The sequence below is a fragment of the Ovis aries genome, chromosome 25 (assembly GCF_016772045.2).
Source record: "Ovis aries strain OAR_USU_Benz2616 breed Rambouillet chromosome 25, ARS-UI_Ramb_v3.0, whole genome shotgun sequence".
NCBI classification, from domain to species: Eukaryota; Metazoa; Chordata; class Mammalia; order Artiodactyla; family Bovidae; genus Ovis; species Ovis aries.
The window spans coordinates 42,613,960-42,634,688 of record NC_056078.1 but is presented as its reverse complement, the minus strand read 5'-3'; the positions used below and the strand labels follow the sequence as shown (position 1 = coordinate 42,634,688).

The window sequence follows — 20,729 nt, the reverse complement described above, 5'->3', positions numbered from 1 at the left end:
CTTTCTCCTTAGAATTATGGGAAGGTTTTCCCTTTGCTCTCTGACATTTTTAGTGTTGCAGAAAAGATATTCAACACAGGTAGAGTCCTTTTCTTCTGAAGGGAACCTTTTTAAAACATTTGTCTTGTTCTGATTAGAAGCTGCAGCATCTCTCTTGCTTGTTTTGTTTTTGGAATTCAGACATCTAGCCGGTATGTGTCTAGGTGTGTGGCTTTTCCAGCGTGTCTGCCTGGTACTCAGGAGTGTTTCGCTCCATGGGCTCGAGTCTCTCCTCAGAATTCTTTGGTATCATTTTAAACAATCACTTCTTTTAATCCCTTGTACTCTGTCCTCCTTGAATCCACGTTACACATCATTAGAGCTTCTGGGTTTGTTCTTCTTGTTGCCTTGACTTTTCCTTCATTTTCTTGCTTTCATTTAAAAATCATAAATCATTTTTTATCTACCTTGTTGTTTTAAGTTTAATATGAAAGTGAAAAGTGAAAATGAAGTTGCTCAGTCGTGTCCGACTCTTTGTGACCCCATGGATGGTAGCCTACCAGGCTTCTCCATCCATGGGATTTTCCAGGCAAGAATACTGGGGTGGTTTGCCATTTCCTTTTCCAGGGAATCTTCCCAACCCAGGGATCCAACCCAGGTCTCCCATACTGTGGGCAGACTCTTTACTGTCTGAGACACCAGGGCAGCCCAGTTTAATATGGAAGGAAGTTTAATATGGATTAACACAAAGGATGTTTTGGAAAAACAAAATTTGGGCAAGTGTTTACATGTTACATCTTTTTCTGGTTTTCTTTGACTCTCTTCCCCCATAATAGGGAACATATTATCAGCATTTACAACTTACAGATTAATGAAACATAAAGTAGATTTCCAGTCTGATTCTACAGAACTAGGTTGTATGTATGATGGTTATGTACATGTTTACAAAGTGCCTTAGACTGTATCATGGTTGAAAGGTTGATTTTAAGAGTCATGCTTGGGATAGGAAGGGGAGGGAGGCTTAAGAAGGAGGGGGTGTGTGTGTGTGTGTATACACATATATGTCTATATGTAAAATAATGGCTGATTCACAGTGTATGGCAGAAACCAACACAACATGTAAAGCAATTATCCTCCAATTGAAAAAAAAAGAATTGAAAAAACAGTCATGTTCATTTAACTTATTTAAAAGTGGCTTTGCCGTTTTGTCATCGTTTTAGGAGAGACTAGTTCGAGACATTGCTCATTGTCACGGGATTTTGATCACTTCTTACTCCTACATTCGACTGATGCAGGATGATATTAGCCGGCATGACTGGCACTACGTGATCCTGGACGAGGGACACAAAATTCGGAATCCAAATGCTGCCATCACCCTCGCTTGCAAACAGGTGTGACCTCTTATAACAAGGGGGTGTCCAGGTGGATAATATTTCATTGAGAATAAACTCTCTGCTTTTAATAACACACTTAGGGAATCTTTCCTTATGCTTTTGCATAAGGAGTCTGAAATACATGTTTTGCCTTAATGCTGAACGCTTTTTGTTCTTACCCTTAGTCATGTTTTCTCAGATTCTAATTGTTGATATTACTGAATGTCTCTTGTACAGATCAGTTGTTAGAGTGTAACTACATCCAACTCTAGTCCATAGTGTTCAACTTGAACAATAAGAAAAATTCTTCCATATACATATACATTATCTATGTATGTATATTTTTATCCATGTGTAATTGAAGAATTGAAGTTACATAAAATGTCTGCGTTCAGAGGAGACCACGACGACACGTAGTTGTGTTAGATGACGGGGTCGTATGGGAGTGTTTCGGGGTAGGGCTGGTGATCACGTGTTAGAAGGTGGACTTAATAGGAAAGCGCTCTCTTTCCTGTAATAGTTCCGCACGCCTCATCGCATCATCCTGTCTGGCTCACCGATGCAGAATAACCTGCGAGAGCTGTGGTCTCTCTTTGACTTCATCTTCCCGGGAAAGCTGGGTACATTGCCTGTGTTTATGGAGCAGTTCTCAGTCCCCATCACCATGGGGGGGTATTCAAACGCCTCCCCAGTACAGGTAACGTATTGGGCAGGTAACACTTCTGGCATTTTAATACTTAAAACAGTCTTACTAAATACTATACTTTGTAGCCAGGTCTTTCAGAATGTAAGGGGAATGGCCCAGCTTATAAAAATCACAGTTATTTTTGCTCAAAAGCACATAATTTTCCAAATAAGCTTTTAAAAAATCATATAAAATATTCAAGAGGAGTCAGGTTTATGAGACAAGAGTGAATTCGTTCTGGACAGCATATAATGGTGCAAATTGGGGAAGTGCATCTTATAAACTAGTGTAAAAGCTTAGAAAAGGGGAAACCAGGAAAGATTTAAGAAGGCATATATCCTTTAATCTGATTCTGGGAAAACAGGCTGGAAAGAGTGGAGTGTTCCAGGTTAGAGCAGCTATTTGCATGCAGCTACTCTGTATGGCCACGGGCAATGAAGAGACATGCTCAACTGGAGATGCTCGTGGGGGAGTTCCAGGAAAGCTGTGGATGCTGGCAGTGGGGTCCTGAGGGGAGGCAGAAATGCTTAGGCAGGGAAAAGCCACTGAAGGTATCTGAGCAAGAGGCTGGGAACAGCTGTGCTCGGAGGGTCACTCAGGCTGCAGGAAGTGGTGGGAGAGAGGCTGGCTTTGAGGGACCTGCTCAGTTGTTGGGAGTGAGGGTGAGGAGAGCCTGGACCTGGTTGTGGGTGGTAGTCCTGAGAAAAGAAGGTGGAGAGCAAGAGTCCCAGGTGGCATTTTCTAGACAGAACAAACAAGATGTGGAGGTGGATAAGGAAACTGATAAAGGAAATTGGGTGGGGGAGACCGGGCGAGCTCTGCTGCAGCTGACCCCTGCGGTTTCAGGCCTGGGTGACTGACAGTGGGATTGTCACACACAGAAACATCGGGCCAACTGGAGGGCAGTTTGTGGCATTTGGGGGCAGAGTCTCTGCACAGCCCTCAGGTGGGGCCTGTACCTGCCAGGTTATAACAGAAATAAAGCCTGCCACCAAAAGAGGTGGTCACATATTTTGAAATATTAAAACTAGAAAAAGGATATTAGATCTTTAAAACTGGAGGACTATCGAAAACCATTTTAATACCTTGAAAATTTTGAGATTAAATGAGTTTTGATCTTCAGTTAACTTTTATAAGCGTTCTCTTCCTCCATTGAGCCCCCATTATCCTTTAGGTATCCTGATTTTTGTTTTTTTTTTTCCCTAACTTTTTATTTTGGGATAATTTCAAACTTAAGAGAAAGTTGCAAGAATTGTAAAAAGAACCCCCGTGCCCTCTTCACCCGACTCCCTGGTCTTCAGCATTTCGCTGACAGTTTGCCATGTTTGCTCTGTTTCCCCTCCCACCCTCTCCTCTACCCCTCTCTCACACACACGGAGCTTATCTTTTTTTTCTGAATCTTGTACGTTGAAGACACTATGCCCCTTTCCTCTACATCCTTCAGCTGTATTTACTAAGAACAGAGATGTCTCACATAACCGCAGTGTAAACAGGAGCGCGAGTCGGGAGGCAGTTGGCAGCAGTGATGTGATTCTGTTATCTAATCTGTGTGTCGTTCACGTTGTGTCAGTTGTCCCAGTAATTCCCATGTCTCCGGTTTCCTTTCATCTGGCATAGTTCCTCTAGTCTTTCTTTTGCCTGCATGACTTGACATCTTTGAAGACTACAGGCTTATTATTTTGTGGAATGTTCTTTACCTTGGGTTTGTCTTTCCTTTCTTCATGATTGGAATCAGGTTACACATTATTGGCAAGAATATCCCAGAAATGACGTTTCTTAGGTGTTCTGTTCCTGTCTGGAGGCACATGCTGTGGGCTTATCCCTTCGCTGGTGGTGGTCTGATGACTTGGGTAGGGTGATGAGTGTGCCAGATTTCTAAACTCTTTGAAGTTGCCTCTTCTTCTCTATAGTTGATAGGTCAGGGGGGATACTTTGAGATGATGTAAATACAGTCTTGTTTCTTCCTTGAAGTCTTTGTTTCAGAAGTTTGTGCGCTTGTCTTTTTTTTCCTTTTTTAGATTGTTAAGTCCTTGGGAGCAAGGGTGCTGCTGTTATTTGCTGCTCCTTTTTGTTTAAGATCATCAGTTCAGTTCAGTCATTCAGTCGTGTCGGACTCTTTGTGACCCCATGGACTGCAACACGCCAGGCTTCCCTGTCCATCACCAACTCCTGGAGCTTGCTCAAACTCGATGTCCATCGAGTTGGTGATGCCGTAGTTGCCATTCTTGGGTAGCTCAGACGGTAGACAACTCACCTGCCAATGCAGGAGACAGAAGAGAAACGGGCTTGATCCCTGGGTCGGGAAGATCCTCTGGAGGAGGGTATGGTAACCCACTCCAGTATTCTTGCCTGGAGAATCCCATGGACAGAGGAGCCTGCGGGCTACAATCCATAGCGTTTCTAAGAGTTGGACGTGACTGAATCAGTTTAGCACGCGTACAGACTTGAGTGAGGTGTTCTTAGGATGTTTTGAAGTGTTTTCTTTTCTACCATGTTAATTTTTTAACATGAATTTTTCTGTATTAATATATTACGGTCAAGCTCTTTTTATTGTTCATTTTGCCGGTAACTTGTTTAAGCTTTGGTTGGAGGTTTTCTTGTTCCATTACCTGGTATACAGTAGGTTGTTAAGCCTATGTAGATTTTTTTAAGTATCAATAATTTATTGAAGTCTTTGTTTGCCTTTAAGTAAATGGTAGGGGGTGTGGTTTCCTGCGCTGTGGGTCTTTGTTTTTCTCTGGACGGTTAATGCCCATCTCCTGTGGCCAGGCTCCATTACAGAGCCATATGCTGCATTTTAGGCTGCAGTGACCTTTCATTTCTGGGATCATAGGGCTTTCCTTGAATTTACGCTCCGAATCTCCTGTGGGTAGTAATCTCTGCTTATTATCTGCTGTTTCCCTTGCTGCGGCATTTCCCTAGAGTTAGTGTTTGATCTTCAGTTTTGTGAAGTAGCAGCCCCTTTGTGGTCATTGGAGAATATAAGATTATAAACTGAGATTTGTTTGAAAGCAGTTTTTTCCCTGCGCTGGGGTGGGGTCAAGCACTGAATAAATCTCTACTTTAGGGTTTAAGTATATAACAGTAATTAAATAGAGGTGGAAGAGGGCACAAAATTTCCTGGTTGCTCTTTTGTACATTTTTGGTTAATGAGAAGTTTTTTTTGTTTATTTGTTTTTACTGATCATCTTATGAAAGCTATTGCATCCTGGAGTGTATGGAACTTAAATTTTTCCAAACCATTTTCCAGTAGTTTTGTACAACCATTGATCATTCTTTTTTTAAAAGGAATTTAAACTTTGGAATCAGTTGTGAGGTAAGAGCAAATGCATTCCTTAGGCAGAGTAATTGTTTCCCCTTCTCTCTTTCTAAAGGTTAAAACTGCTTATAAGTGCGCGTGTGTCTTACGAGATACCATAAATCCGTACCTGCTGCGGAGAATGAAGTCGGATGTCAAAATGAGCCTTTCTTTGCCAGATAAAAACGAACAGGTCTGTAAAACCAGGCGTTACCGAAACCTTGCCAAAGCACGATGCGCCTGCCATCCCTTGTGCTTTCCCCATGCAGAACTGGTGAGGCGAACGGGGATGGCTGCTGTGCTGCGGGGTGGGTGGGCCTGCTGTATGCACCTGCCCGTGACAGGGGAACCTTCTGGGCTCAGGAGTGACTGGAAGGCGAGAAGAGGTGGCCACTGAGCACGCTCTTTCAGGGAGTTTTTCCCCTTGGATTTTGGAGCATCTAAGGCATGGAGCACTGAGCTGATGAGGATGAGTAGGTTTTTGGATCTAGTACAAAGATGGAAGGGTTGTCCTGGAGCTCACGTAAGGACCTGTTGGATAAAGAAAAATAACCACAGGTGGCAGATGGAGTACTGATAGATTATTTTTGAGACTGATGATTAGGAAATCAGGCCTGATAGCTTCAGTTTCTGTTTTTATTGTTTTTGTTGGATTAAAAAAATTTTTATTTATTTTAATTGGAGGATGATTACTTTACAATATTGTGATGGTTTTTGCCATACATCAACATGAATCAGAGGTTGAGACCGAGGCAGTGGCTTGGAGTGCTGGGCGCAGTTGGCCAGAAGGGTCAAGAAACCAGTCTGGTAATCCTGTGTGTGGCTTAGAACTCAGGAAAGGGGGCGCCAAGCAATGTTTTGGAGCCTGGTCGGGCTTGCTGAAGTGAGGGGCTTGCGAGCTGAGAGAGTCTGAGCCCTTGGAAGCTGGCATGGAGGAAGGGCTGTGGACCTGGTCCTGAGCTTCCTTGGGAGCAGGAAGCCAGGCTTCAGAGACTCAGAGACAGTGGGGTGGGGACCACGGGGCATGGGGATCACAAGGTGGGCAGATGATGGAAATGGAGGGGCTCTGAAGGAGGGACCATTGTTCAGCTCTAAGATGTATTTTTGTTTTGTTTTGTTTTGTTTTTAATAAGAGGCACATTGAAAAATTGTATACATCATGCTTGTTTTGATTAGTTGACTTTGTTATTTTAGTTATATTGTACTGTTAAAATTTTTCAAGTCTTTTTTAAAATTCTCCCCCTAGGTCTTATTTTGCCGTCTTACAGATGAACAACATAAAGTCTACCAAAATTTCGTAGATTCCAAAGAAGTTTACAGGATTCTCAATGGAGAGATGCAGGTCAGCCAAATGATACTAACAGAAGCTAGAGAGAAAGAACTGTGGACCAAGGGGCATGGCGGGGTGGGGAGGGAGCCTGGTACCAGTCAGAGAGTCACAGTTGTTGCGGTCTTGAAGACGCCCGGTTGTGAGCCTTTGCCTCCTTCAAAGCCCTTCCGGAAGCCAGCTACACGCAGTCTGAGAATGCTGCCTTTTTATCTGTCCTGCAGCACTGTTCCATCTGAACCCAGAGCCATGTGGTCTAGTGGGAAGACGCACTAGACCACAGGGTCTGAAAGGCGCTGTCCTGCAGGGATTACCAGTCCTATGGAGAACGTCGGGAGCAGCCCGGGGCTGCTGGGCGCACGGAAGAAGAATTGTTATTGTGCATTTTTGTATAAGTGACAGTGTTTTAGTTATTGGCCATACTCAGCAATATCTGTGGGTAAATGTCTCTTTATTAAGCCTACGTAGTAATTTTATCATCAGCTTTAGTCAGAAGCTCCATGTAAACTCTTCAGCTTCTTTGTGCTTCAGTCTCTTAAAGTGTGAACTGTAATTTTATTTATTTAACATGTAAAATTCCTTAGTCTTTGGTTTGTCCTCGTTGGAGGTGCAGCTGAGGAGCAGGGGACGCTCTGAAATTCACTGTCCTGCCCCTACACGGAGGCAGATGGGGATGAATACGGGTGACAAGGCTGCTTGAGTCCCATGATATCTACATGTTTTTTCTTCCAGATCGTCATTTTTGTTCTTTTGACCATCTCTTAACAGTTTATTTCATCTGTCATTGGCATCTGTAGGGGTTTTTAAACCATTCACGTTTATTCCTCTCCTGTATCTCCCCTGACTTACCTTCATGTGCCTCCAAGTTTTGAAGCCTTAGGTGGGTAGGATCAGCACTGTCCAGGGGAGAGAGAATACAAGCCATGTGTGTGATTTCAAATTTTCTAATGGTCACATTAAAAAAGGTGAAAAGCGTAACAGGTGCAGTCAGCTTTAATAGTATATTTTATTTAACTTGGCATATCTAAAACGTCATTTTAGTATGTAATCAAGAATTTTAAATCACTGGATATTTGACTCTTCTTTTTTTGTACTGAGTCTTCAGAATCGGGTATCTCACGTCGCAGCGCATCTTTGTTTGGACGTGCCACGCTGCATGTGCTCAGTGGCCACGTGTGGCTCATGACTGCTGTGTTGGGCAGCAGAGATCTCAAGGAAGAAAGATCAGTTACAGATGACTCTGGGGAGTGCTGATGGTGCTTCTGCTTTGTTCAGCTCATGTGTTATTTATTTAACTGTTTACTAATTAGAATAACCATACTCTTTGATTATTGCTCAATTTATGGTCTATCTTTTCCATTTGAACCTTTGTACTGGTGAGTGTGACTTGAGTCGCGGACTGAAAGCTGTAGAAGGTGCCTGCTTGCTTGCAGGTGGCCGAGTGGGCGCTCGCTCTGGGCCTCCCCAGCCCTCTAGTGAGCCATCGCACACATTGTTGCCATCTGTGTTTTTTCCATGTGGTATGTTTTGTGATATACTTCAATCTCTGACTCACATAGTAAACTATAGAACTTCTAATGAGGTTCTTAGGAGTGTAATACTTAAATGCCTTTGCTAAATTACATGGCAGATTTCCCTAAATTTTAGTCACTCAGTTCAGTTCAGTCGCTCAGTCATGTCCGACTCTTTGTGACCCCGTGAACTGCAGCACGCCAGACCTCCCTGTCCATCACCAACTTCTGGAGTCCACCCAAACTCACGTCCATTGAGTCGGTGTTGCCATCCAACCATCTCATCCTCTGTCGTCCTCTTCTCCTGCCCTCAATCTTTGCCAGCATCAGGGTCTTTTCAAATGAGTCAGCTCTTTGCATCAGGTGGCCAAAGTATTGGAGTTTCAGCTTCAACATCAGTCCTTCCAATGAACACCCAGGACTGATCTCCTTTAGGATGGACTGGTTGGATCTCCTTGCAGTCCAAGGGACTCTCAAGAGTCTTTTCCAACACCACAGTTCAAAAGTGTTAGTTCTTCAATGCTCAGCTTTCTTTATAGTCCAACTCTCACATCCATACATGACTACTGGAAAAACCATAGCCTTGACTAGATGGACCTTTGTTGACAAAGTAATGTCTCTGCTTTTTAATATGCTGTCTAGGTTGGTCATAACTTTCCTTCCAAGGAGTAGGCATCTTTTAACTTCATGGCTGCAGTCACCATCTGCAGTGATTTTGGAGCCTCAAAAAAATAGAGTCTGACACTATTTCCACTGTTTCCCCATCTATTTCCCATGAAGTGATGGGACCGGATGCCATGGTCTTAGTTTTCTGAATGTTGAGCTTTAAGCCAACTTTTTCACTCTCCTCTTTCACTTTCATCGAGAGGCTCTTTAGTTCTTCACTTTTTGCCATGAGGGTGGTGTCATCTGCATATCTGAGGTGATTGATATTTCTCCCAGCAGTCTTGATTCCAGCTTGTGCTTCATCCAGCCCAGCGTTTCTCATGATGGACTCTGCATATAAGTTAAATAAGCAGGGTGACAATATACAGCCTTGATGTACTCCTTTTCCTGTTTGGAACCTCTCAATCGTATACAGCTCCTTGAGACCCCATGGACTGTAATCTGCCAGGCTCCTCTGTCCATGAAATTCTCCAGGCAAGAATACTGGAGTGAGTTACTATTCCGTTCTCCAGGGGATCTTGCTATAACCCAGGGACTGAACCCAGATCTCCTGCATTGCAAGCAGATTCTTTACTATCTGAGCCACCAGGGAAGCCCAGATTTCTGTTGAGAATGGGCATGATATTTCCTATTTATGTTTAAAATATGAACCAATTTTTTATGTACTGTGAACTGCATACCTGTTTTTTAGAGGGAGAATCATCAGCAATTGAATGTGACCCCATTAGATATGTTTGTTCCAACAGGACTTTCTGTTTTTAGAGAACTTGCCCTGTCAGGAAAAGACGAGTAAAGGTTCTTCCCATTCCTAATATGCTGTGATTGGGGAGAAAACTGAAAAGCTGATGAAGGGTTACTTCTTAATCTGTGTTAAGTATTGAACAGCCTGCTTCCTTTTCTTCTTGAGTGAATATTATTTTCCATGGGGTGATCTGAGTGGACATAATTCTTTTGTACCATAGATTTTCTCTGGACTCGTAGCCCTAAGAAAAATCTGCAACCACCCTGATCTCTTTTCTGGAGGCCCCAAGAGTCTTAAAGGCGCCCCAGACGAGGAGCTAGGGGAAGATGAGTTTGGATACTGGAAACGTTCTGGGAAAATGATAGTTGTCGAGTCCTTGCTGAAAATATGGCACAAGCAGGGCCAACGAGTGCTGCTGTTTTCTCAGTCCAGACAGGTGCGTATGCAAACCTCATACAAGAAGCAAGTGGTTCTTTGTGACTTATAACCAATAAAAAAAAAAAAGGGAAAAAGAGGGCTATGGTTTAAAATGATCCACCCACTGATACTGAAGTGGCAGGCTGCAGAGCTCCTCTGGAGGTGGATCTTTCTCTAGAGTTGGTGCCCAGAAGTTGCCTTTTTCAAAAAGAGACCGTATTACCATGTGATTTTGGGGTGCAGGTGAGTTTTGTCTGAACTCAGATGTCCTGCTTTTTACAAAATTTGTAAGAACAGTATGGAAATACCAAAAATACTCTTGTAGTAGTTTTATTTATCCACCTCGAACCAAGAAACCCCTTTTAATTTAAGCCAGTTGGGGAAGGTGTGATCCTGTTTACAAGTGTTGCATACTCACTGGAGGCGCACCTTTGGTTTTTAAACTCTTACGTCCTCCACCACTTCTCCCTAACAGATGTTGGACATCCTTGAAGTGTTCCTCAGAGCCCAAAAGTATTCTTATCTCAAGATGGATGGCACCACGGCGATAGCTTCCAGACAACCACTGATCGCAAGATACAATGAGGTAACAGTGGACAGAGCCATGAAGTCGCCTGGTGCCGCTGTGCGGAGGGGATGGTGGGGAGAGGTCTGCACCCACAGTGCCTGCGTCTGGGATTGGGCAGCTGTTAACTCGATGCATTTCTGGGTTAATGGGATGTGTATGTGTGTTTAAACAAAGAATGTGTATTCCTTCTTAAAAATCCAGTTTTCAAACATTGATAATGTAAATGCTATGAAAAGCAGAAGCTGTGAGTTGGCATCTTGACTGACCAAAGGTCTCTGCGGCGTAACCCATTGCTTGCACTGCAGCCAGGCTTCCATGCGTGGAGCGTGTGAGGGCTGCGGTGGCAGCGGTGACTGACCTTGCGTGTGCGCACTGACTGTCGTGTGTCTCACCCCCAGGACACGTCCGTGTTTGTGTTTCTTCTGACCACTCGCGTGGGTGGCCTAGGAGTCAACCTGACGGGTGCGAACCGCGTCATCATCTATGACCCCGACTGGAACCCAAGCACAGACACGCAGGTCTGTTTATTTTCTTAAAGCAGTGTGTTGATGACATGCTGTCTGATGGCTTACCCGCAGGAGCAGCCCTCCATGCCATGTTTGCCTCCGCTTAGAGCTCACATCCTGGCTGTGTCTCATCTTCCGCTTGGAGGGAGGGTCTTCTCAGCGTATCCGCAGCATCCGCACTAGACCTGGGTGCAGAGAGGACGTGGGAGGAAACTGGCAGAGCTGGCTTGGTCTGTTTTGTCTCCTGCCTGTTTGTGTTCCTTAACAGGTGGAGGATGTGAATGAGGTATTTAGCCTCATTAGCCAAAGCTCTAATTTGGGGAGTGGAAGGAAGTGACTGGCTGTTAGTCAGCGCTTGTTGCTGAGAAGGGCCCTTGTTGAGCTGCATTTCTCTGCTGTGTCCTGGAGAAGGAAATGACAGCCCCCTCCAGTACTCTTGCCTGGAAAATCCCATGGGCAGAGGAGCCTGCGACCATGGGGTCGCAAAGCGTGGGACGCAACTGAGCAACTTCCCTCTCTGTTTGGTGGTCTTCTCTGCTGCAGGCCCGGGAGCGCGCGTGGAGGATCGGCCAGAAAAAGCAAGTGACGGTGTACAGGCTCCTCACCGCAGGCACCATTGAGGAAAAGATTTACCACCGGTCAGTGCACACAGCCATGCCCCTGGGCCAGAGCTGCTTCCAGGCCGTGGGTGTGAGCGGGGAGACCTGCTGCCAGGGTTTGGAGCAGGGGATTTTTAAGAAGTGTTAATTCAAGAAATCCTGCCATCTCAGAGAAATAGTTGCTGTAGCTTGAGAGATGTATGTGTTTTTTTTATAATCTCTTGTATTCTTTCCTTTCTCATTAAAATAAGCTCGGCTTATTGTGTGTGTGTGTGTGTTAGTGTTTCTGAGTCTGGTCGTTTTTAACCTTATTAATAAACAGTTGCTGTGACAGTTTAGAATCCTGAGGTGCAGCCGAGCATTGTTTCATACCAGCTTAATTTTTATCTTTTTAGACAAATCTTCAAGCAGTTTTTGACAAACAGAGTGCTAAAAGATCCGAAGCAGAGACGATTTTTCAAGTCCAATGACCTTTATGAGCTGTTTACTCTGAGCAGCCCTGACACATCCCAGAGCACAGAAACGAGCGCTATCTTTGCAGGTATTTTATCCCATGAGATAATCCAACCTGAAGTCATGAGATGGTAGGACTTCCGCAGTGTGGCATTAGCGTGCTTTCTCTTTATAGGAACTGGTTCAGATGTTCAGACACCCAGACGCCATTTAAAAAGAAGGCTTCAGCAGGCCTGTGGAACAGACCCGAATGTCCCCGTGGGCAGACAGTTCCCTGATGGTAAGACGTCTGCAAATGCCGCCGTCTCATCTGAAGAGAGACCTGCAGCCCCAGGCAGCGAAGTGCGTGCAGGAACTTCTGACCAAGGCATTCCTTTGAAAGACGCCGTTCAGACACCTCATAGTCTGACCAGCAGTGAGAGGCTTGGAGAAGAGGCAGATGCAGTCTCCAGACCACGGGAGTCCTTAGTGATTCATGAAAACGGGGACAGTTCAGGTTCTCCAAGAATCGGCAGAACGTGCGGGACGTCTGGTGAGGAAAGCATCAATGAAAAGGAGAGTCTTTCTGATAAAAGAGAAAGGTGCCAGGTTCAGAGAGAACCTCTTTGGGAGAATGAGCAAACAGAAAATAATTGTTATAAGCACAAGTCGAAAATGAAACATCACGTGGCAGAAGAGGCCAGGGAGAAACACCTGAGGTCGAATCAAAAGCCGGAGAGCTCTAAGCACCGCAGAGACGCCAAGTTTGAGGGAACTCGAATTCCACACCTGGTGAAGAAGAGGCAGTACCGGAGGCGAGCCAGCGAAAACGAGAGCGAGGCCAAGGAGCGCAGCCACGACGACTACGTCCTGGAGAAGCTTTTCAGAAAGTCAGGTACTCCTTTTGCTGAACTTGCCACGGGTATGCTAGGAATAGAACCAAGGGGCTGCTTCTGTGGGAGCAGGCATCCCTGACAGGGCGGAGTGTGCACTCAACGGGAAGTATTTTTCCTTCTAGAAGTCAGATTGGAAGTGTTCCAACACTTTGAGAAATAATCTTACTTGTTCGTTTGCGTTTGGCTGTGCTGGGTCTCCTTGCTGTGCAGGCTGCTCTCTGGCTGTGGTGAGCAGGGCCTTCTCTCTGGCTGTGGTGAGCAGGGCCTTCTCTCTGGCTGTGGTGAGCGGGGCCTTCTCTCTGGCTGTGGTGAGCAGGGCCTTCTCTCTGGCTGTGGTGAGTGGGGGCTGCCCTCTCTGGCTGTGGTGAGTGGGGGCTGCCCTCTCTGGCTGTGGTGAGCAGGGCCTTCTCTCTCGCTGTGGTGAGCGGGGGCTGCTCTCTCTGGCTGTGGTGAGCAGGGCCTTCTCTCTCGCTGTGGTGAGCGGGGGCTGCTCTCTTCTCTCTCTGGCTGTGGTGAGCGGGGGCTGCTCTCTCTGGCTGTGCATGCAGGCTGCTCACTGCGGTGGCGTCTCTTGTGGGGGAGCCCAGCCTCTTGGGCACACGGGCTTCCGTGATGGGGGCGCGTGGCCTCAGCAGCTGCTGCTCGCGGGCTGCAGAGAGCAGGATCAGTAGTCACGGCGTTTGGGCTTCGCTGCTCCAGGGCATGTGGGATATTCCCGGATCAGGGATCGAACCTGTGTCTCTTGCATTAGCAGGCAGACACGCTGCCACTGAGCCACTGGGGGGCCCTGTACTGACATTTAAAAAAATCACTCTCACCTCTCTCTCCCAGGAGAGTTTGAACCTTGGGTGAGCAGTGGGACCTGACTTGTAACCACACACAGGAGGGGCGCATGCTCAAGATAGCTTGGTACCACCTGAACATTCATAGAATATCTCTCTGCATGCTCTGTGTGTCTGGCTTTCCAGCCACAGAAGAGTCAGGTGACAGATGATGGGGAGAGGAAGGGGCATGGCCAGAGGCAGGCACTCTGGAAGGAGGAAAGCTGGTAGCTGATATCAAGGGAGAAAAGTTAGGAAAGCAGGTCTGGCAGTTGCCCAGGACCCTGTGGGACAGGCCAGCCTGCACAGCTGAATCGCCCCTGGGACTGTCCTGCTCAGATCTCACAGGTCACTGTGTTCCCAAGGTGACGGTCTTGCGTTACCAAAGGTCTCCGAATGGGTCTCTATTCAGGAAGGCAGGCTTCCGTACAGTGTCTCAGGAGGACAGCCTCTGGGCTTGGTGCTTTCTTGTAAGGTAGTTCACTGGTGACTTTCTCTGTTTTTTCCTACAGTTCCGGATCTGCTTTCTTAAGAAATTGTCTATGTTATTTAATTTTCAAGTTTATTTGCATGGAGTTGTTAGAAAATACTCCTGTAATAATTTTTTTAAATTGACTATTTCAAGATAATTTCCCCCTTGTCATTTCCAGTTTTTGTCTGTTTCCCTCCTTGTTCCTTGATCAGGTGAAACCAGTAGATTGTTTCGTGATTTTTTTTTCAATAAACCAGGAGTTTGATTAATTAATTAGATCCGTGGTTCTTCTCTGCCTCCGTAATTTTTGCTTCTATCTTCAGTACTTTCTTCCTTTTTGTTTTTGTTGTTGTTTAAATGTTTTTGGTCCTGATTTTTATAAAACTGGCTTGGAATTCAGTTCACTTATTTTTGTTCTTTCGTTTTTATTAATACAAATATTTAGGTCTATGAATTTTTCACCTATGACTGTACTGAATTCTTCTGGTGTGCAGTGTTTCTGTGATGATTACTTTCTAGAAATTGTGTGATTTTTGTTTATATTTTCCCCCTTCAATAGAGGATACCCTGGGTTGGGAAGATCCCCTGGAGAAGGAAATGGCAGTCCACCCCAGGACTGTTGCCTGGAAAATCCCATGGACAGAGGAGCCTGGTAGGCTACAGCCCATGGGGTCGCAAAGAGTCAGACACGACTGAGCGACTTCACTTCTTCACATTAGTAGAAGGTTTTAAAATTTTCCAGATAGCCGGGAAGAGCCTGTGGAAGTGTGGTAATTAAAGCATTATGCTTTGATGATACAGTGCAGTGATAGTTGACAGTCCAGCCCTCATTGGGTAGAGATGCAGGTGAAGATCCGCAACGTTTGTAGAAGTTTGTGGGTCCTGGTGGTCACGGGTGAGTAGCAGCCAAAAACGTTCATGGCTTTTCCTCCACCCGCCACACACTAGCCGGGACAGAGGAAAGTGCGTGGTCGCGCCTGAGCTGAAGTGGCGCTCACTGTGTACTTTGCTGTTGCCAGTGGGCGTGCACAGCGTCATGAAGCACGACGCCATCGTGGATGGAGCCAGCCCAGACTGTGTCCTGGTGGAGGCGGAGGCCAACCGCGTGGCTCAGGACGCCCTCAGAGCGCTGAGGCTCTCTCGGCAGCGGTGTCTGGGCGCAGCGAGTGGTGTGCCCACTTGGACTGGCCACAGAGGGCTTGCTGGTGCACCAGCAGGAAAAAAGTAAGAGGTCGCCACCCTGACATGCTTGTGAGGAGGCCAAACTGGCCAGGCTGGGAGTGAAATCAGGACAGGTGGAGACACTCCTGCCGTTTATCTGAAGGAGGAGAAAATCCCTCAGGGAGGGATTGGCCCAGCCAGATGTGCATAACTGAAGAGGGATACACCTGCCACCTTACCTTCTTGGCTTTCATTCCTTCCTTCCAGAGCTAATTTTCTGGGGCAAGGAGAAACCTCTTTTGAGGTGATTTAAGAGGTGATGTCATAAAATAGTAAGAGTTATAGGAAAACAATTAAACTTTAATAAGTTGATTAGGTGTGTGTCAGCAATCAGTAACTACTCTGCTCTTTTAGAGTAGTTTTCCTACCTAGAATTCGAGGGTGGTTTCCACTGTGACTTGAGCCAAGGGTATTAAGTGGTTCTTGCCTTGGGATGCCTTAGTAATTTCCCAGAAGAGTAAAGTATAGGAATCTAAGGGTAGAGCAGACGCATCACAGCTATGAGAGAATAACCATGCAAGAAAATTTCTCCAAGAAAAGTTTAGGTGTCGGGGGGCGGGGGGGCATTCTCATCTCTAACTCACAAAGTAACATTTTATCAACTATGACTCTCTTTGTTACTTAGGAGCAGATTCGGTCAGAAAAGGAACTCCAGTTTCTCCGTGCGTCCCTCTTCAACATCTCCAAAGGAAAAATGCCAGGTAATCTGATAGCCTTTCTGCTTTCATTCACAAGATTTACTTGATTGAACTGCCATGGAAATCTCACTCAATTCCACGTTGGAGGGTGCATGGTGACATCTGCTATTTGCATTTCATGAGCTTTCATGCATTTATGAAGCACTTCTGTGTGAATTTAGAGGGGCCAGCTAACTTCCTAGAAAAGGCAAAGCCTTTAACCCGAGATCCGTAGTAGAGTCTGTTTTGTCCTCCAGAAGTTCACATTGGGTAGGTGATATGTGTTGCTGCCCATACTGCCCGCCCCACTCGGAGGTGAAGTGCTAGCTCGAGGGACCACTGCTGTCTAGAATAAAGATCTAGAAAATCGCCCGAGTGGTGTTTGTGATTTACAAGCTGCGAGAGCGTCGCGTCCGTCTCTCGATGCCCTACAACCCCCTAAATGCCTTGAGTGCCTCTCTGAGAGTAAATAACAGGCCATATTCTTATCGTGTAATACTTCCTTTTTTTTTTCCTTTTGCTTAAGGTTTGTGTTATTTATGAAGTTTGAAAACTCTGAGGTTCAGATTCCTACTTTTAGATTAATTTGAACACATCTAGAAGTAGAGAAACTTTTTTCCACTTCCCGTGTTACGTTCTTTTAGCAGTAGGAATACGAAGAAAAGCTAGATTTCTGTTGCTGTTCTGAGGAAACTCACATGAGGTGTACAGGAGCAAAAGATTTAAAAGTGAAAGAAAAGAAGTACAGCTCTGATACTGTTCCTTATCCCATGGTGCCCAGATCAGGGAAATTTTGGGAGGAAGAACAGGAAAAGCCTGCAGAGCCCGTACCTCCTGGAGACGGTTTTCCTAGATGTCTTCTCTGGAATCCTGGCCCTCCCTCCATGCTCACCACTCAAGATAGTGACGAAGTAAATAGTGTAGTTTGGGGGTTTTTTAGGAAATGTTCTCTAAGAGCAGGTGAATTTAGACACTTAATCCTCCTCCCCTCCCTTTACGTCAGACGGTGTCTCGTTACTCCCCCATCAGCCTCAGCGCCCTGGGCACAGGTGTTGTCTTATGGCCCCTCGGAGCCTTTGGAGAAATAAGTGGGAGCATAAACAGATTAAATATACCCACGCACTGGTCTTCTTTCTCCAGGACAGCACTGTGAAGAAGGATGGAAAAGATCATGTTTTGGAGCATTTTAGTGGAAAAGTTGAAGATGCAGAGTCTTCATCTGGGGCTCTCACTTCGTCCTCACTGTTGGCGAAAATGAGAGCTAGGAACCACCTCATTTTGCCAGAGCGCTTAGAAAGTGAAATTGGGCGCCTCCCAGAAGCCGCCGCTCCACTGCCCTGCAGCACAGAGCATGATGAGCTGCTGGTGGAAATGAGAAACTTCATTGCCTTTCAGGCCCAAGTTGATGGCCAGGCCAGCACCCAGGAGATACTGCAGGAGTTCGAGTCCAAGTTATCAGCATCACAGTCTTGTGTCTTTAGAGAACTCTTGAGAAATCTGTGCACTTTTCATAGAACTTCTGCTGGTGAAGGCATTTGGAAACTCAAGCCAGAATACTGCTGAGCAACATTGCTCTCTGGGCTTCTAACTGACTTTTCTGGTGAAAAGATTGATTATTTAATTATCATGTCTGTCAGTGGAAGCTGGCTGCATTTGATGTTTACTTTGAATGATAGCTACCTCATAAACAAAACTTTGGGGAAGAAGAAATTCTTCTCCAAAACTTAAGTTTTAAAAATACCTGGGTTGACTTTTTTTTTCCAAAATGAATTATGTTATAAATTCAGGGACCTAACCATTAATCCTTGGAACATACTTGTTCTTTTACCCAGGAGATGCTATCAGGGAACACATTACTTACTACTCATTGGAAGTTTATAGACCAGAACTTGCAAGAATTCTTGTTATTGGTGCTAAAAACATGTCTTACATTCAGTTAGACCTGTTCAGATAATCAGTTCATCAGTAGCTATTAACAGTATCTTTTGGGTACCTCGCGTTTAAATGCTTAAACCGATCATTTGCCACTCAAAAAAGAGATCAAATTTGTTACCTTTTGAATCCTATTGATTGCCTTTAAGCAATCTCCCATTAGGGTACTGTTAAATTGGCAAGTTTTTTGTTTGCAAAACATAGAATAGTTTGGTGATAGATGATGAGACGTGTATTTGCAGAAGGTTAGAGTTTTCTCAGGTTAAAGTTGCTTTATTTTAAGCAAAGGGCACCTTTTTCCTCCTACACTGACTCTTGGTTTTAGGAAAATGGAATGTGTTATCTTTTAAAAAAACAAACAAAGCCCAAGGTTAACCAAAAGTAAGTACAGATAAAACCGCCAGCACGTGCCCATGCGTAGGAACGCCACTCCGACCACACTCAGGTGGACCACCATCTCCGCATGGTGCTGCCGTTCCAGCCCTCTCTCCGCTGGCTGCCGGGAGGGAGCCTGGAGCGCTGTTTCCTCAGCTCGCTGTCCTCCTCTCTGAGGACGCCAGTAGCCTCGGCCAGGCTCCGCTGTTCTCTGCCTTCTGTCGCGGCATTGCCATCCCTTCTGTCCCGTTGCGTTCCCCATGACTCTCCTGTTGTGGGTATCTGCTTTCCGTCTGCGGCTGCTTCTGGCTGTTTACGTGTTTAGAGTTCTGTTACGGTGTCCTTTCGGTCCTTAGTTTGTTTTCTTACCCTGTTTCTCTTTCCTTCTCACTGTTAGGCTTATCGTCTCAGCTCTGCAGTCTTGTTTTCTTAAACTGGCCACACTTCCTAAGTGTCTCCTAGAGCTGCCGTGGTCCAGTGCGTTTGTTCTTGGAGTTGTTTTCTCCGGCTTGCTGTTTGCCCGCTTTCTGATTTTTCTGTATTGCCTTTGCCTTCCTCCCATCTAGCTCATACTGAAGTGAGCCGCAGGGCCCAGATCTCTTTTGTGCTCTTCTCCGCCACTCAAGAGAGGAGGGCTGTGGGTTTCAGAGTCAAGGAGAGGCTCTGCTGGGCAACGTGAAGCTTTTGACTGAAGACTTGGGTTTTAGTTATGTTTTCTGAGATTTTGTTAAATAACTTGGTCTGTGATTCCCTCCCTTTAGACAGGAGATGTCATAGAGTTGTAATTCCCAGCAGGATTTTGTGCTGCTTTTTCTGGATTCTGACTTGTTCATTTCATTCAATTTTTAGCGTGTTTTATTATTAGAGGAAGAGGATCCTACCATCTTCATTCTGCCATCATTGTCTGGAAATAATAGACTTTTAAACGGGTCAGTGCATCCTAAACTTGACTACTTGGCTCAGAAGGGAGTCAAAACTCATGAATTTTGTTTCTGCGAAGTTCTTTTTTTGTTGTTGTTGTCTTTAACCTATAAAAAAATTGCATCCCTCTTGTTCTCATATTAAAGTCCTAATGCTGTTCACGAATATGAAGTGCTTGGCAACATACCTCTGTTGTCTGAAATCTAAAGTCTACTGAGCGAGGGAAGTTGTAGCCTTCTCTTCAAGTAGAAAATGCGGGCAAAAGTTATGATGCAGTCGCAGGGCGATGGTCTTCACTCCCAGCCTGCCTCAGCCCTACCAGCAGCTGAGACCCTGGGCAGTCACTGCCGTGCCTGTGTCTCAGTGTGGACGTTGGTAAGCTTTGTCATCATGCCCCTGGGTGGAGATACGTAGAGGAAAATGCTCCAAGTATCATAATTTTAGCAACTATGGTTATACTGGTATTAAGCTACAATGAAGGATTGTAAAATCTTTGTGAAATGTGGAAAATTCCTTAGTTAAAACATGACCACTGTTTAAAACATTTCAGGCAATGCAATACTCTGCCTCCCACTCCTCTTGCTCCTGTTCCAGAGATGAGGACTGTATTTGGTGTGTTCTTGCAGGCTGTTTTCCATGCCTTTGCAGATACATGTGGCAGCTGCTGCTGCTATAATGTCCGTTTTCCCCTTCTCCTTTCCTGCTAAGACTCCTCCTGCTTTGTACCTGGACACCAAGGCTGCTCACTTAACACTCTGCTAAATGGTTAAATGTGGCCACATGACAGGCAGTGGGATGTGAAGAGAACGTCCAGACTGCACCCTGAAATGAGGAACTGGGTATCTACTTTTCTCCACATTCCCCGCTCGTGCTGGCCAACATGCCTATGGGAGCTTAAGCAGGGACACAAGAGCGTCAGAGTTGTGTGCTGAGGATGGAGAGTCTGGCCTGCCAGTCTCAAACTGCTTCCTTTTCACCTGTTACTTAAGAGCAAAATAAATTCCTGACTTGTTTAAATCACTGTCTTTTGTTGGAGTCTCTTTGTTACAGCAGCTCGTTTCATTTTACATGTGATTTACAAAAATGCAATTATTATCATCCTCGTTATTTAACAACTAACTTCTCATTTAACATATGCTAGATACCTTTTCATTTCTCTAAGTGTAACTACCTTCATGGAATTGCTGGACTTAAAATTAGGTAGATTTTAAAATGTAATGGATGTTGTGGAACTACCTCCTTCAACTCACACCCCATAAAAGGACTGTTCCTCCACACTCTCAGCAAGCAGTGGCCCATGTCAGTCTCGGG

General features: G+C 45.3%; 1 protein-coding gene across 1 annotated transcript in view; it reads left to right on the top strand.

The window, feature by feature from the left end:
- Positions 1-20,439, top strand: part of ERCC6 (ERCC excision repair 6, chromatin remodeling factor) — a 71,009-nt gene extending 50,570 nt beyond the window's left edge. Inside the window, exons 9-21 of the mRNA XM_004021559.5 lie at positions 1,200-1,370; positions 1,873-2,049; positions 5,412-5,528; positions 6,582-6,677; positions 9,802-10,017; positions 10,474-10,584; positions 10,965-11,084; positions 11,616-11,710; positions 12,067-12,212; positions 12,300-12,998; positions 15,312-15,516; positions 16,139-16,214; positions 17,331-20,439. Of these exons, the coding sequence (XP_004021608.3) occupies positions 1,200-1,370; positions 1,873-2,049; positions 5,412-5,528; positions 6,582-6,677; positions 9,802-10,017; positions 10,474-10,584; positions 10,965-11,084; positions 11,616-11,710; positions 12,067-12,212; positions 12,300-12,998; positions 15,312-15,516; positions 16,139-16,214; positions 17,331-17,753 (2,652 nt within the window). The 3' untranslated portion in view covers positions 17,754-20,439. The remainder of the gene's footprint in view (positions 1-1,199; positions 1,371-1,872; positions 2,050-5,411; positions 5,529-6,581; positions 6,678-9,801; positions 10,018-10,473; positions 10,585-10,964; positions 11,085-11,615; positions 11,711-12,066; positions 12,213-12,299; positions 12,999-15,311; positions 15,517-16,138; positions 16,215-17,330) is intronic.
- The last annotated feature ends 290 nt before the right edge of the window (positions 20,440-20,729 follow it).